This window comes from Eschrichtius robustus, chromosome 2 (genome assembly GCF_028021215.1).
Source record: "Eschrichtius robustus isolate mEscRob2 chromosome 2, mEscRob2.pri, whole genome shotgun sequence".
NCBI classification, from domain to species: Eukaryota; Metazoa; Chordata; class Mammalia; order Artiodactyla; family Eschrichtiidae; genus Eschrichtius; species Eschrichtius robustus.
Genome location: NC_090825.1, coordinates 148,950,777 through 148,967,965, shown reverse-complemented (window position 1 = coordinate 148,967,965; position 17,189 = coordinate 148,950,777). Strand labels below are relative to the sequence as shown.

Here is a 17,189-nt window from a genome sequence, read left to right as displayed (position 1 = left end):
GTTAATGTAAGTTAAGCACTCAGACCGTTCATTCAATAACAATGTTTTTTTGAACACTGCCTCTGAGTGCTGCCAAATGTTCTTCCAATAGATGTCTGAGGCAGATATGGAATTAGGCCTCGCTTGCACCTGTCAGCCTGCAGGTCCTCCCTATCCAGCCCTTCGAGAGCAAGGCAAGGATTTCTCAAGAACAATACTGTTCAAGGATGGTCTGAAAAAAAAGGTTTCAAGGGTGAATAGAAGTTTCCTGGGTGAATAAGACAAGATATTTTATGCAAAGTGAACCACATGGTCAAATAAACAAAAGTGTAAAATAGCATGTAATCTACACATTTGGCCGTTTTGGTGTCATGTGAACTTCAATGTGTTAGTGAGAGTTAGGAGCTAATATAAATGTAAGAGTAAATGCCAAGGCACGGTTCACAGGCTAAGTGTTTCTATTAGAAACTCACAATGTTCTGGGAAGGGCCAAATGAAATAATGTATGTGCAGGTGCTTTGTGAACTTAAAAGATATTCCACAAATTGTAATGATTAAAAATATTTAGAATATCACTAGATCAACTGACAGGCTATGAAGTATATTGAAAATTTAGATGTCTGATCATTTCTCTGAATCCACATTTTTAGAAATATTCACAAACTGGGAATTATAGTTTCTTCTCCCAATTCCCCATGTTGTGTGTGTGTATATATCTAATGTCTGTATGTATATATATAAATATATTATAATACATCTCAATGTCTATTTCTAAGATAGTGAATTTCCTGGTCAGTGTGCCATGTGACCTATAAGACTTAGGGCAATAACTGCCTTTGCCTTTTATGATAGACAGCATTCTAAGATGGTCTCCAAGTTTCCCACCCCCGTGTACATGCACTGTATAATCTCCTCCCTCAAGAGTGAGGACAGGACCTGTGAATATGATGGCATAGTCACTCCCATGAGTATGGTATGCAAACTCGGTCACAGCAGACTGGAGAGAAATTCTCCTGCTGGCCTTGAAGAAGTAAGTCAACATGTTGTGAGAGGGCCATGCAGCTAGTACCTGAGGGTGGACTCTAGGAGTTGAAAATGACCCCGATCAACAGCCAGGTCACTCAAGAAAATGGGGACTTCAGTCCTACAACCACAAGTAACTGAATCCTGCCAACAACCTGAATGAGCTTGGAAAAGGACCCCAAGAACCAGATGAGAATGCAGCCTAGCTAACAGCTTGATTTCAGACCCATGAGACCCCTGAGCACAGAACCCCTCTAAACTGTGCCTGAACTTCTGACCTATATAAACTGTGAGATAATCAACTTGTGTGGTTTTGAGCCACTAAAGCTTTGATAATTTGTTACATAGCAACAGAAAACTAATATGCCTTCCCACATTGCCAAGTCCATCTCAACCATCTCTTAGCTTGAGTCCTTCATTTCTAGATCCTTAGCTATCAGACTGGTCTCAAGCATAACACATCAAGTGTTAAGAAGCATTTGTTTCTTAGTCTTTCCCTCTGCCCCTTTATTTTTATAAACATCTTTCCCAAAACTTCTCAAAAAGCCCTAAACCATTCATATCATTCCATGTAAATTTTAAAGACCTCATGCAGTGGCCAACATGTTGAGATAGGAGACAAAACTAAACAAATATTACTGTTGGAATGAGACAATGAATAACCATTACAGCCAATATCATTCTAATTGTCATAATAAATATTTTGTGGTTGCTTCTCTAACATCCATTTCCTTCTTCAATCAAACCTCCCCCCCGCCCGATATTGCTTTCAAGAACTCACCCCTGTCCCATGTGGCAGCCATGTGGTTTGGTGGAATTGATGCTTTCCTTGATGGCAGGGAGGGACTCTAATTAGGTTAAACCAATCAGAGCATATTATTCTACTGATCACAAAATTTGATTGGCTCAGAGATGGGCATGTTACCTACCTTGAATCAAAGAGATATGAGGCAATACTGACTGGGAACTTGGGGGAAGACACCTCCTTGCTCTTTATGAGTGTTCCCTAAAGAACATGTTCTTCCTCTGGATGGTGTGGTGAGGACTTAGTCCAGTCCTGAAACTGCTGAAGCAATTGTTGCTACTATGGGGAGGAGCCAGGATGAGGTCAAAGGCAGCATACAAAAGGGCAGAGCCAAGAGGGACCCAGAGAAGTGGAGATGAGCCCTGATGACACCCTGCCCTCTGGATCACACCTTGCCTGAAACCAGGCCTATGCTGTACCCTGAAGTCATGGGGGTGGGGAGGGGGACAAATATATACTCTTTGAACCTTAATCCAATTTAGGTTGTGTTTTCTAGTACTTGAGGTGAAAAGCTTTCTATCTAATAGAAATGTGTTCCAAGAAAAAATGAACTGAAAAGCTATTCGAATTTAGTAAGATGGTCAAGTACTAAATAAGTATAACAAAACCAATAGATTTTCTTGGCACCAGCAAAAAATCACCTCAAAATGTGATGAATCCACCAAAAGATACACACAAAAATGTTCATAGCCACTTTTTTCATAATAGCACAAAACTGAGAATAACCCAAATGTCTATTAACAGGAGAATGGATAAATTGTGGTTTATTCATAAGATGGAATGCTACACAGCAATGCTACATAGACATGGGTGACTCTCACAGACATTATATTGAACTAAAGGAATCTGATGCAAAAAAGTATTTTTTTATGTCCTGTGTGATTTCATTTATATCAAGTTCAATATATATAAAATAATTTATATATTATCTGAATAAATATATATATTTAACATGCCATTTACCATTTGCAGGAGTGATGCTGAGTTTAGGCAGAGTTGGGGTCATAGCCCTCTTTCAAATCCATATACTACTTTGCCCTGAACCCCTATGAGATGTTGCTTATGCCCTAAGTGAGTTTCTAATGAAAACACTTCTTTTGGCTTCAGAACGCTTCTCAAACCACTGAGCTCAAACTAGGCCAACAGACAGGTTGACTGACCCTGTGTCAGTCCTCAGTCATCTTCTCCTCTCTTCAGCTATACCATATTTTCTCCAAAAGCAACCCAGGCAATATTTTACCTTTGCCCCTAAGGAAGTGTTAGCTCATTAGAACCCCTTCTCCATGTCAAAAGCAGGTCTTTGCCCATTTGCCTGGAACAAACGGGCAGTCTTCTGGCCTCATCTTCTTTGATCTCTCAGTAATATTCTTTGACCACTCACTCCTCCTTAAAAGTCCTCCTCCCGGGTCCACGGTCTTCTCCCTGCTCACTGACCAGCCCTCCTCAGTCTCCTCCCACTCTGCTTTACTTCTCAATGTTAGAATCTCTCAGGGCTAGGTCATGGGCATGCTTCCTTCCTACAAGTCCCTTCTGAGTGTTCTTACTCCCATCATTTCCAAGTCCATCTTTATTCTCATAACTCTCAAATTTACATCTCCAATTTGGACCCCACCCAGCACTCAGATTACCCTACTGGACATTTGCCCTTGGATAGACACACATAAGTTTACCATGTCCACAGCAAAGCACTTGGGTTCCCTGACCCACCTTCCCCAACCATCTTGCCCTCAACATTCTCTTCCCCGTGTAATCGCCAGCTAAGAAAATAGCAGCATGATATGCCATTGTTTATGTCAAGTCATATACAGGAAGCTCTCATGATCCCTCCCTTCCCTTCAGTCTCCAAATCCATTGCAATCACCAGCTCCTGCTTCCTCGAAAATTTCCCTCAAATAAACCCATTCGTCCAGTTACACTGCCAACACCCTAATCCAGAGCATCATTCTCTCTCCGCGAACTTTTGCTCTGACAGCTTCCTTGTTTCCATCCTTGCCTCCCCAAACCCAAACAAAAAGAGATTTCTAGACCAAGAGAGCATCATAAACCAGCAAACATTCAGAAGACATCCGGGAGGCTGGACCTGGGAAAACCACAAAGAGGCAGCTTTGAGTGGCCAGGGAACAGAGCAGGTGAAGTGAGCAGTAAACAGAGGCTCTGAATGCCATGCCTAGCATCTTGAAGATGAACTTGGGAACAGTGAGGAACTGAGCAAGGATTATAAACCAGAGAATGGCTTTCCAGGTGTGCATTACAGGGAGAGGAGAAGCCTCTGGCACAGTGAAGATACACTGGAGAGATGTAGAGAGCAGGAAAAACCAGCCCTACAGTTACTGGAATCAACCAGCTACTGGGCATGTCATGAAGCGTGGTGTGCTGTTCCCATGGACTGGAGCCAGAAACAATTCCCTTCTATAAAAGGAGATATAGTACCAGTCAATTTTTTTAGTACTATGAAGGGGAAAGCATAAGAAATGTTAGCCAATCGTTATTAATTGTACCTTGGAGGAATCAGCTTGCATATGCAAAGAAAGAGAGGGAAGAGAAAATAAATTTGCAAAGAAAGGCTCTATTTTCTGCAGTTGAAAAAAAAAAATGGAGGAAAACAGAGCCCTGAGCTCCTTGATTAATAACAGAAATGGGAGGAAAAAGTGGAGAGAGGGGAGGAAAAAATTCTTTCTACTCTTGTTATTATTAAAAGTGGGGTTTCATAGATACTTGGGAGAATGAAACTCCAGGTTTTCAAATATCATTGTGGATATGGGCAAAGAAATAAATTTGTTTTCTTTTCATATCAATACATCAGTCCCCATTGTTCGGTCAGCAGCTGATATGAAGAACATAATTTAACATAATTGGCATTGTGAAAATGGGATAAATTATTCATCCCGAAAGCACCCCTCATCTGGATATATTCCCCCTTTGCTGGCAAGGCCAGATAATACGTGGCGGTTCAGATGGTGCAAAGTACAGATCATAAAAATTTAAAATACTACTTCCCAGGATTATCAATAATGAAGAGGTTCCCACATGGAGAGGCCCCAGGATTGGCAGGAACAATAAATAAAAGTGCAGAAGTGCTGACAAGGAGCATGATTGTATTTTTATGAGCTGGGCTTGCACAGGCCAAAAATAGACCTAAGCTGTATCCTTCAGCTCATTCCTGCAGCAAAGAGAGAAGTTCGGAGCAGGGCAATGAAAGGCTAGCCCCTGAGCACCTCCTGTGTGCCAGACACTGAGCTACAGGCCCTACTGATGTGTCCTCAGTTAGTTCACACAACCCCCCTCTCCGATCTTCACATCTCTCCTTTAAGATCATTATAATTCCCATTTTTCAGATAAGGAAATTTAGCCTCAGAGACTTCAATCACTTGCCTATGATCAAATGACTGGTAAGTGGTTGAGCTGGTATCCAAACTCAAGAACATGTTGCTTTTTTCTATCATTTTTTTAAGGTACCCACTATGTGCCTGGCACTGTACCAAAAGCTTTACATCCTATATCTCAGTAAATCCTCTCAATCGCTCTGAGGTAGGACTGATTATCCCCATTTTATAGGAACCTGAGTCTCAGAGAGCAGAAATGACTTCACAACCTCACGTAACCACTAAGAGGCAGAGTCAAGGCTTGAACCTGAGCTTCTGGCTCAGATCAAGTGCCACTAGGAAGGTCATCATTCAAATCTCATAACAAACTCTGATCCTATGGCACCTGATGCTCCGTAAATGCTATTAACTGAATGAACAAATGAACGAATCCTTTATCTAAATAGACAAGGTGAAGTCACCCCAGTGGGGCCTGAGTACATAGTTGGGAACCTTCTCCCATTTACTGCCTCACTCCTCAACCCACACTCCATCTCTTTGGGTTCGAGTCTTTCCCTGGACCCTTGAGGTTTGGTAGTGGGCACAGAACGCAAGGTAAAATGTCAGTGCTCAGAGTACATTAGTGGCAGCGTTGTCCAATCCCACCCATTCACCGATGGGGACATGGAAGCCCAGAAAGGGGGAGGGATTTGCTGCAGGTCACACAACAAGGCAGTGTCAGAAGTAGGACCCTAGTATGGACCTGCTGACTCCCAGTTCAGGGCTATTTCTGTGGCATTGAGTCTCTTTTACTTGCTGGGCCTTTGATTTCTCAGGGCAGAATGGAAGGCTGGCCAGTATGGCCTCAAATGGATGGGCTAGCCCAATAAGTCTATGACTCTCCAACTCTCAGGCAAGGCATAGAATTGGGCAAGGTGAGGGACTCTTCATTGGGTCCTACAGGGACGGCCAGCTCCTGCTCTGAGCAGAGGCTAGCTGCCTGGGCCGGAGTCACTACAGCAAGGCCAGCCCACAGCTCTGCCACCCAGGCCTGTCCCCTATAGGGCAAGGCCCAGCCCACCTCTCTGCTCAAGCCTTCTTACAGCCTGGGGCCAGCCCCGTGCACTTCAGGAAAAACAATCCTGATTCTGGGACTGAACTGATGATGATGATACAACAACATTAAGCAGTTACTCTCTGCCGGCCACTGTGATAAACATTCGGCATGCATTTCCTCATTTTACCCTTTAAACAGTTCTTAGAGGAAGATATTCCTGTCCTCGTTTTAACAACGAGAAAACAGAGAGCCAGAGTGGTTAGTAAACTGGCCCAGGGTCACACAGCGAGTAGGTGGTGGAATTAGGATTCAAATTCAAACTGCATTGCTATAATGCATGTGCATCTATACAGGCCTCCCTCTACATGCAGGGGCACTAGCTCGTTCCACAGTGGTCTCTCCGTGTGTGAACGTGAGCAAGGAAGTAAGTCACTTCAGCTCTCCGAGACTGTTTCACCATCTGTGAGATGGAGGTGATTTTTTAAAAATAGAAAATTTGATATATGCTCATGATAAAAAAAAAGTATGAAAATTGTAGAATAAAAGTTTTCAAATGGACCCCAACCACTCCATCCATACTCTAACCATCTAATGGTTTCTTGTGTGTCTTTTCAAGACTATTTTATGAACTATAAGAATGAAACATACACACGTGTTTCCGCAAATGGGCTCACTCTATACCACACTCTTTAAAGTTGTTTTAACGGAGCAATGTGTCTGTTGCTTTCTCCACATTAGGGCAAACACAAGCAAATCTGTCTCATCCCCATAACAATTGCTTACTATTCCATATCCATGCACCAGGGTTTATCCAACCACTCCAATTTCATGGAACATTCCAATTGTTCTATATATATATATGCCTTTGCATACTTGAAAAATATACCCATAGAATAAATTCCTGCCAGTAGCAAGCATACCAATTAAATAGGATATACAGTTTAAATTTATAAACAATATCCAAATACCCTCTAAAAACAATTGCATCCCATTATATAACCAACCGGAGTGCAATGAGAAGATCTGCTTTCCCCAAGTGTTAGCAACACTAGGCACTATTACATTTTTTTTTTTTGGCCAATCAGATAGGTAAAAAGTTATGTTGCATTAAAATTATGTTTTCAAATTATAAAGAATTTTTAATCTGCTTATGGGTCATTTTTTTGTCTATTTGCTGGAATCACCTAGTCAGAGCCTTTGCCCAATTTAGGGTGATTTATAATCTTGTGAGTCTCTGAAGAGTAGAACAAGAGGGCTCAATGAGCCTGGAATCGGCAGAGATGTGCATTCCCTGCTCCCCGGGGAAAGGCTGACAGTTCTCTGATCCTGTGTGTCAGGGAGAAAAAGAAACCCTCTAGTGAAGCCATGAGAATGACCAAGAAGGCGTGGAGGACTCAGTGACGAGAACAGCATCTCCTTTGCCCAACATCCTTCCAGATCCACCCCGTCGGACCCCTGCACCCCCGCTGTTGAAACCCCATCCTTCTCAGCATGTCTCACGTTTACAGTCATCCTCCAAAAATGTCACCTTCGGGAGACATATTCCGAATATCCAGTGAAAGAAAGGAAACTTTATCAATGAGCACCATCTTTGTGCCATTAGACAATTTTCACTTTCTTTTTTCCTCACAGTAACATGGTTAGGTAGCTATTATGTTCATTTTACAGAAAAAAAAAAAAAGAAGAAGCCCAGAGATGCCAAGCAACTTGCCTAAAGCCACACAGTACATAATTAGTTTAGCTGAGAGTTGAATCCAAGCCTGTAAGACAACCAAGCGCATGCGGTCTACCACACAAAGTGAAGGGTGTTAAACATCAATAATTGACCTTTTAATGTCTGCATTCCTTTCCTCCCACAAGCAGGTGAGCCAACCTCCTCTAGGATGTGTAAAGACTTAGTAACCAGTAGAAAAGAAAGGTACATTTGCCTAGAGCCTGGCAGCTGGCTTGATGAATACACAGTTCATCTGGGGCTTTGCCAAGGTGGAGTTGTGCCTGTCTGTGGCTTGCTTTCTGCAGACCAGCCATCCCTTAGCTGGCATTTCCCAGCACTCTTGGGTGCAGATCTTGGCTGCACTGTTTTCTTTTGGTGTGTCCTAGGACAGCATTCCCCTTCTCTGAGCCTGTTTTGCATGGTTACAACCTCACAGAGGAGTTGTGGGGACATCTGGGTTATTGTGGTCACTTAGATAAACCAAAGGCATGTCCTGGAATTTGGTACCTACAGACTGATGTTCCAGCTTCTCAAGAGCTTGCTCGCATGGCCTAGAGAGAGCCACCAGACTGCTTAGATTCAAGTGGAAAAATTAAGCCCAGCCTTACCCTAGGCAAGGGGCAGGGGGCCTCGTTCAGCCAGCATTTCCTGCTGCCCGCCATATGCCAGGACTAAGGCTACGAAGATGAGACAGAGCCAGGACCCTCAGGCCTAGTAGCAAAAGCTCCTCAGTGCCGACCCAGCACCAAGTCTTCATCAATCCATCCACCTCCCCATTTCTGCTGCCACCGTCCTAGTACCCACCACCACCATCCCCTTCCTGAGCACAGCAGTAACCTTCTAGCTGATCTCCTGCCCTCCACTCTTTTCTTCCACCATACATGGCCAGGGCTGGGGGGTTGGTGGCACTGCAGGAAACCCAGTAGCCTCTGTTTTGGGGACATTTCTCTGGTGCTGCCTCATTTGGAAGATGGATTGGAGAAAAGAGGAAGAAGAGACCAGGAGACCAAGCATGAGTCCCTTGGCCCTAGGGTGGCCCATTGCAGCCAGAGGAATCTTCCTGAAATAGAAATCTGATCCTGTTACTCTCCTCTTTAAACCTCTTCAGAAAAATGCACGGGGCCCCTCATGAACTGGTGCCCACCCCATGTCATCTCCCAAGTCTCTCCCCCTCCCTCAGCTGACCCAGCCAACCCGAACTCCTGACTTTTCCTCCCATTCCCTCAATGTCTGTCCACATGCTGGTCCCTCTGCCCCCTACTCCCCTTACCAACCCACCCTCCATCTCTCAGCCAGGGCTCCTTCCTCAGAAGGACCTCCCCTGACCATCCTGCCATCATAATTTAATCCCCTTAAGTCTTATCGTCTCTTAACAATACAGCACCTTATTCTTTCCTTAATAGCCCTTCTTGCAGTTTGCATCTCTGTATTTCTATTTGTGTGCTGGCTTGTTTGAAGTCCCTCTGCCCCACTGAACAGGAAGCTCCATGAAAGCAACGGCCATGCCTGACTTTTCATGGCTGTATATGCGTAGCCTAGCATAGGGCCTGGCACATAGAAGGTGTCCAGTAGACATGCTGGATGAGAGAGTGAGTACCTTCCGTGTAATAAGTATAACCTTAGCTATAATTACGGGTGGTCAGGGAAGGTATCCAGGAGAGCTGCCATCTGAACTGGGCTTAGGAAGATGAGCACTGGCTTATCAGACAGGCAAAGGGGCAAGAAGAGTATTCTGGGCAGAAAGAATGGCGTGGGCAAAGAGGAGGGAGCAAGAAATACCCTGGAGAGTGTAGAAAATTCCAGGGTGGGGTTTCTCAACCTCAGCACTATTGACATTTTGAGCAGGGCAATTCTTTTTTTTGGGGGGGGGGTGTGAAATTTTGTGCATTGTAGGATATTTAGCAGTATTCCTGGCCCAAAACATCCCTCCTCCTATTGTCACAACCAAAAATGTCTCCAGACATTGCCAAATGTCTCTCTGGGTGGAAAAGTCACCCCTGGTAGAAAACCACGGCCCTAGGTAGTTCTGACATGCTGGTGTTCAAGGTACAAAGTGAGGAGTGATAGGAATGGAAGCCAGTGGGGCAGATAATGGAGGACCTGGAGTGCCAAGGTCAGGATTTGAGGACTGTACCCTGTGCGGGTGACTGGAAAGGCTTTCCATGGGAGAAGGACTGGTCACAACTCCAGAGGCACTACTGCAGGTGCGCTGTGGAGGATTGATTAGCGTGATAGAAGAGGTGGAGAAACAACCACGAGACCAGTCAATCTCATCTCCTAAGGCATGCACAGTCCCTCTAACACTGGGTAAGGAAGGAGCCCTGGAGGCCGTGACATTCTCTCTGCAGTATCGCCCCAGGCCCCACCTGCATGTCCAGGAGAGCTCAAGAAGAAGCCATGGCCGTAGATGAGGGAATGCAGAGTTTGAGGAAGCACTGCCTGGGGATGGGAGGCTTCTCATTATCGAAGGTAGCACGGTGCAGAGGGGAAAGCTGTGGTGTCAGGTGCACCGGGGTTCCAACCCCAGCTCTTCCACTCTCTCTGTGAAGCTTGGACAAGTCACTCCATTGATCTGAGCCTCAGTTTCCCCACCAGTGAAATGGGTGCACTAACACCCACCTCACAGGGCTGTTGGGAAGATTAACTGAAACGACAGCCATGAATGCCCTGCATGGCCCATTCCTAGCCCAGAGCAAGGGCTTCAGACATGCTCGTCCTCACCACTTAGCCTCCAAAAGCTTTTCCGCAGAAACTCGCATTCCATACTAAAGAGTATTTAGTGAACAAGATAAATGTCAGTATTACACACCAAGCACACTCTGTATTTTACATTTTCAAGAGGAAAACGCATGATGTAACATTGGGGTTAAATACACTTCTTTCTGATAACCTTTTTAGCTTCAAACCTTCACCATCTGGCTGGACCTAATGAGAGAGCTGACAACTATGTCAGAACTCACCTTGCCTTCTCTACAGCCCGGTGAGGTTGAGTTCCCCCTCTACCCACGAGGAGGCTGAGGCCGAGGCAGTTAGAGAACCTCACTCAAGCCCTCAGCCGCGGGAGGCTTGTAAAAGGTAGAGCAGTGAACCCCCCCAAGAGAGGGGCTTCCGAGTCTGTGCCGGTAAACACAACACTGCTCTTAGCGTTTGGCTTCTTGAGTGGAATTTACTGTTAACACATCTGTTCTATTGTCAGGGGAAAAAAACCTGGTTTACTCTTGTAAATATTATAAAATCTAAATCCTAGCACAGAAAACTGCTGATACAATTTCCCACTCAGAGAAGAGAAGACAGAGGTCTAAGGGAAGAGAGACAACTCACAGGAGTTGAGCTGAGGTTGGTGACGGAGCTCTTGCTCGAGTCCAAGTTTGGGGACTCCCAGACCAGCTGGCCCCCTATTCCTGCTGAGGTGGAAGGTTCTAGAACAGCGCTGCCTGGGCTCTGGGCTCTCCAGACTTTGCCAGGAGGCTTACCAACTCTGCGCTTTGGGAAGTGACTTTACCACTCCATGCCTGAGTTTTATCGTCTTTAAAAATTGGATCAAAGTGGCAACTCCCTTATTAGGTCCTATTAACTATTGAAAGAGTGAAAGAAAATTGTGTGTGTGTGTGTGTGTGTGTGTATGTACTTGTGATTTACAAAAGCATCTAGCATTTAAGAAGCACATGAAAATGATAATTTTTATTCTCTTATGGTTAGTTTTGTGCCAGGCACTTTATTTATAAGGCCACCTCTAACTTTGCCCCAACCATTGTGAAGTAGGTGTGATCCTCCCCACTTCATAGAGGAGAACACTGGGGTCCACTTGGTACAAAGACTTTATCATGAACATCAGAGTGAGTCTGTAATGTGTCCCTGTGGAAATGTGTCCCTTTAGGGATTTGCATCTTACAGGATACTTCCGTTTCCTTTCCATGCATGCAAGTCCACAATGTATTTATCTTCTGGCTTTGGGACATCTGGACCAGATGCTCAGTGGTTATCAGGTGTGTCTCCTCTCTCAAGGAAAGAAAGAAGCCCTTGGAGGTGGGAAACGGGGTGGGGAGTAAGGGGAGACAGAGGCCATGATATCTCTGGATGACCTGCAGATGTGTGTAGAGCTAAGAGGAGAAGTGACCTCACCACAATCCCTTTTCCTTGCATACCTGTCAGGGATATACAGATCTTCGAGACTGAAAAGGGTAAAGATTCTTCCTGAAACTTCACAAAACCTTGAGAGAATATTCCCTCTGCTTCTCCTCAATTTCCATTACATCTGGGATCAAATTCTAGCATTGCCACTTACTCCTTCTGTGAATTTGGATAACTAACCAAATTTCTCTGGTCCTTCACCTTTTGCCCACAAACGTGGATGTCTAATCCCTGGGTAATGTGCATCTAATACAGTGGTTCTCAACTTTGGCTGCACACAGGAGTCACGTGAGAAGATCTAATTAATATTGACACCTGGGTCTCGCCCCCAGAGATTCTGATACAATTGTTCTGATACAGATATCAGGATTTTCAAAAGCTCCCCGGGTGACTCTAATATGCAAGTCAAAAACTGAGAACCTCTGCTATACAGGTAGCCAATACCCAATTAATACTGTTCCTTCACATTTCTTTAGTGCTAACTGCCTGTTCAAATTTTATTTTCAAAAGGTCTGACCAGTTGCTCAGAATGGCTCAAGGATTCTTTATTTCTGCCACCCCTATGCACATTTTCATACTGACAACCTCTGCACTTTCAAAACAGATGACTCAACCCTTAGCCAATCAGCCAGGACATTTATCTAGCTTTGGCTCCTCTTCTGTTCATTGGATAGAGCCAATTGGTTAAGACACACAATGCCCTCCTGGAGATGCCAATGAGAAAATCAAACAAATGGAATGATCCATTGTTCACTCTTCAGCAAGGGAACTTCATCATTTGCCTCCAAATCTATCTCTTATGGTATGTAAAAGCTCACATTATAAAACCCCAAGTTCTCTCAGATGGATCTTAAACAATATCCTTTCTCCCACCTATGTCCATGGGATAACTCCACCACTTTTGTATAATTGCTCACCTCCATTCTTCATGGACTACTCCCATGTCAGGAGATGTGCCATCAGCCAGTCACTCATTTCCAGCCACGCCTCCGCCAAAGACACTCTACTTCAGTCATGCTATTTCCCAAAAGCGCTCCATCCTTTGCATATGTGTGCCCTTTGCCTTAAATGCCTTTTCCTCCAATGGTCTACCCGGGAGGTTTTTACTCACCTTTAAAAGCCAAATTCAAATGTTCTCCTCTGCAGCTTACCTAATCTGTCCTCCCAGTCCCCTCTCTGCCACAACAGAATTTAGTTTTTCCCACTCCTGTGCTCTCACAATCTTTGTAATGCTCAGGCACTGCATTTACCATGATGCTTTATATTAACTTAAGTGTTATACCAAATAGGGATTTTGTAATGTGTCTTTTTATAACCAACTTGCAGCATAGGAATGGGGCCTTAGGAGGTGCAAACTAAATGCCTGCTGGACTGCATCCAATTCTCTGTCCTCAAATCCGTAGCAGTCAATTTTTGAAACACCTTCCCAAAATAATCAAGACAATTTTCTCTTTCATCATCTAGAAGCTTATTAGTATTCATCTACTATGATGAAACTTTTAAAAGGAAAGATTAATTTTCTTGCCCATGTATGTATATGTGAACAAAAATAAATGAATAAACACTTACCATAAATCTGAAATAACATAAGAGATGTCATGTCTCTGGAAGGAATAACTACATTTTACAAGAAAGGGAACGTATTTGGCTGATGAGGGAATGAAAGGGTTTGGGGGAGGTGGAATTTTTTGCTGCTTTATTTCCTGGGAAGGGGGGAGCATGGGGGGCTGATGAGGAAAAGAGCACCTGCTTTACCTTTTCCGGAGCAGGTAGCTGTAAGTGATTAACCTCCAAGGGAGTGATGAGAGGGACGGTCTGGAAGCCATCCTCAACCGAAGGCGGCTTGGTTCCCTTCTCACTGGGGTTACTGTTCAGCTTCACCATCCTTACGCCTTTCTTCCCAGACCTAAGGCAAGCAGTGGGATTCTAGTTACAGTGGGAAGTAAGGCAGGAAAACAGAGGGCTGACGACAGAGAAAATAGCGCTGTCCTCAACAGTTCCACTCCAGCAGCTTCAGTGTACAGATCAGTCATCGATCTTCCGCTAGATTTCCTGACATGATTCCCATTATCCAGTAAAACTTCTTTAATCATCCAGATATGCCACCTACCCACAGCACTTAAGAGCTTTCAAATTTGAGAAACTCAAGGAAAATCCTAGGCTCACACACAAAATATACAATCTTAAAAATATATCCAAGACACTAGAGCCAACATAATCATATAATCTCAGTGGAAAGCTTATTCTTAGTGCAAAAAAAAATCCTATTATTCTGGGTCACCCTGCAGTATGATAAATTTCACCTTACCATCTTGGTTGCTATTTTATTATGTTGTTGTTTTTTTCCATTAATCTCCCTAAAATACAATAAATACATTCAATGTCCCTATGTGTAGTGTACCCTTTTACTCAATATGTAGGTTGCACAGGAGATACAATTTCCTAAAACAAAAAAGGTTTGGCTTGAACCTGATCCTGTTATTCAGCCATGGAATGCCTCCATTTCCTCAATAGCAAAGGGCCATTTTTTTTTTTTTTTTGGTTCCATGGAAAGTTAGCAATCCCCGTATTGCAAGATTGCCAACTAAATAAACAAATCACATTTATTTCTTTCCAGCTCCCTTGGAAGTGAAACGGTGATCCCACCCCAGCCGCAGAAGCCCAGCACAACAGAATTTTTCTTGTCAATCCTGCTGATGGAACGTTATTAGACAAAATAGGGTTGTTGTGGGAGTGAAAGGGAAAGGGTTGGAGGACATTGGGGAGTGGTTATAGCAAAAACAAAAGCCTACTTACTGTGCTGCACTCTTGGGGGGTCAGAGCAGATTCAAGCCAATTTGAAGAGGAGGAGGACGGCCAGGAGTCCTCCCTCCTCAGCCGGAGCTGGTGGTGCTGAAAGGACAGCGCCTTGCGTGCGTCTGGAGTGGGAGCTTCTGAGAGCGAGGCGCAAGCAAGCGGGCTCCTGGCAGCTGTCTGCCTGCTTGCTCGCTCGCTCGCTCGCGCCCCCTCCCACCGGGAAACGGGTTCCCACACCATCTGTCATCTGGCACCACCTGCTGTTTCTCACGCATGGCCACAACCACAGGATGGGACAAAATGGTTTCCAAAAGTGGGAGGGATTCTGGCCATAAAAAATAAAAAATTAATACGCACCATATTATAAGCAATCCTTGAGCCTTTAGAAAAACTGGAGAAGGAGGCACTTTCATTAAGAGAACGGACCACTCCTAAGATCTTCCAGAACAATATTATGAAATAGAATTGCTCAGGACCTGCATCGTGCGCTAACCTGTGTAAGGAGAGAAGGAGAACTAATATTCATTATCTCCCATGCAGTGGGGACTTTTCCAGGCTCTTTCAGACTATTTCCCTCATTTGCAAATTGTGAATTCTAATAGTACCTACATGATGGGGTTAGTGTGAGGTGTGAATGTGATAACTTGGGGAAAGCATTTAGCTCAGAGCAGGGTTCATGGCAAGCAGTGCATAAACATAAGCTCCTATTCTCACAATGTTACTGTCATCATGCAGGTCAGCTAAGGTCACAGAGCTGGTATAGCACCAGGAACTGGGATTTGAGCCCTGATCCATTGCTGTCTAAGTCTGTATGCAGTCCACGACATTATGGGGCTTCCAGGTTGGTATCTGGAATCAGAGAGGGCAAAGTCCTAGTGTCAGCTCTATGAAATTCTGGCTGTGGGGATCTTAGACATTTTGCATTCACTCTCCAAACCTCCATTTCTTTATCTCTGATAATAACACCTCCTTTGTAGACTGGTTGTGAATATGAGAAGAGATTGCACTCAAGGAAACCCCTTTTAGTTCGGGGACAGGGATCTGAATGGCTGAATTGTTTCATCCCTGGGGGTTGCTCTTACATGCCCTTCAAATCCTCTGAGGTCAAGGCTGTTTCCACTGGTTTCTCCCAGCTGTGTCCAAATCACATTTGGCCATTCATTTCCAGCTGCAGTGCTGTTTATGATGCACTTCATGAGGTCTTGGCATCAGTAATAGCATCCCCTTTCACTTTCAAAAGTATCCTGGCTTGCACGATAAATTATTTGGTCACCTTAGTTGGTGTTCACATACTGAGCATATAGTCTCCTAGCTAAAAGGCCAGGAGAAAACATATATATTACCTGTACTGTTTAGGAATGAGATGGGTGTGTGTGTGTGTGTGTGTGTAAAAAGAGAGAGATGTTTCTGAGACAATAGAGGCTATACTACATCAGAGCTGCGTAGGGCACTTCTGTTAATAGAGGTATGCATATATATGAGAGGGAGGTATTCCAATAAATGTTAGTCCCCCACTCCCTGCTTTTCCAAAGACCTGGAGGATTTTCAGGTGTAGGCATTGACTAAGGACAACAAAATGTAGACAGCTACATGGAAACAATTGTGAACACTTGTATTTGATTCTATTATTGCTGCCTCCAAAGGAAAAGGGAAGTCCCTTCAACACCGCTTGTGATTGATTCACAAGCAGAAATTGTGCCTTTAATAACTCTAAGCCACAGGTCCTGAGAGTTTAGTAAGGTCCAGGATAAGGGCCTGTCTCATGGAAATGGAAAATCCAGGCTTCCTTATATGTGAGGACAGGAGAGAGGGTGCAGAAAGAAACAGGGGGCCAGAGCGATGTGGAGAAGCCCCTTGTTGAAGAATTATATTGAGGGGTGCTAAATATAATAGACTATTATTCTCCTGTAGAGCTCTGGAAAAGATGTTTGACAACTGAAAACAAAAATTATGATATTTTCTGATGAGGTTCTCCGAGTATGTAGACGTAGATGTAATATATTAGACAACTGCAACATAATAAGTGAAGGATAAAGGGACCAATCTGGTGGTAATATATATTCCACTTGAAGTGGTAAAGTACTGATTCCAACTAAACTGTGAAAACTTAATTATGCTATTGTAATCGCTAGTATAACCAAAAGTATACTGAGATAAAGTCCAAAATGTGATATATAAATTTAAATGGAATACTAAAAAATGTTCAAATAGCCTAAAAGAAGGCAGAAAATGGAAAACAGAGAAACAACAACAACACAAAAGAGAGAACAAGCAGAAAACAAATAATGAAATAGTAGACTTAAATTCAAACATATCAAAAATTACATTAAGTGTAAGTGGTCTAAGCAAACCAAATAAAAAGAAGAGTTTGTCAAAATGAAG

At 43.8% G+C, this 17,189-nt stretch overlaps 1 protein-coding gene across 1 annotated transcript in view; it reads right to left on the bottom strand.

The window, feature by feature from the left end:
• Window positions 1-13,895, bottom strand: part of NSG2 (neuronal vesicle trafficking associated 2) — a 57,073-nt gene extending 43,178 nt beyond the window's left edge. The window contains exon 1 of the mRNA XM_068534633.1: window positions 13,767-13,895. Coding sequence (XP_068390734.1) covers window positions 13,767-13,895 — 129 coding nt within the window. The remainder of the gene's footprint in view (window positions 1-13,766) is intronic.
• Window positions 13,896-17,189: the final 3,294 nt, after the last annotated feature.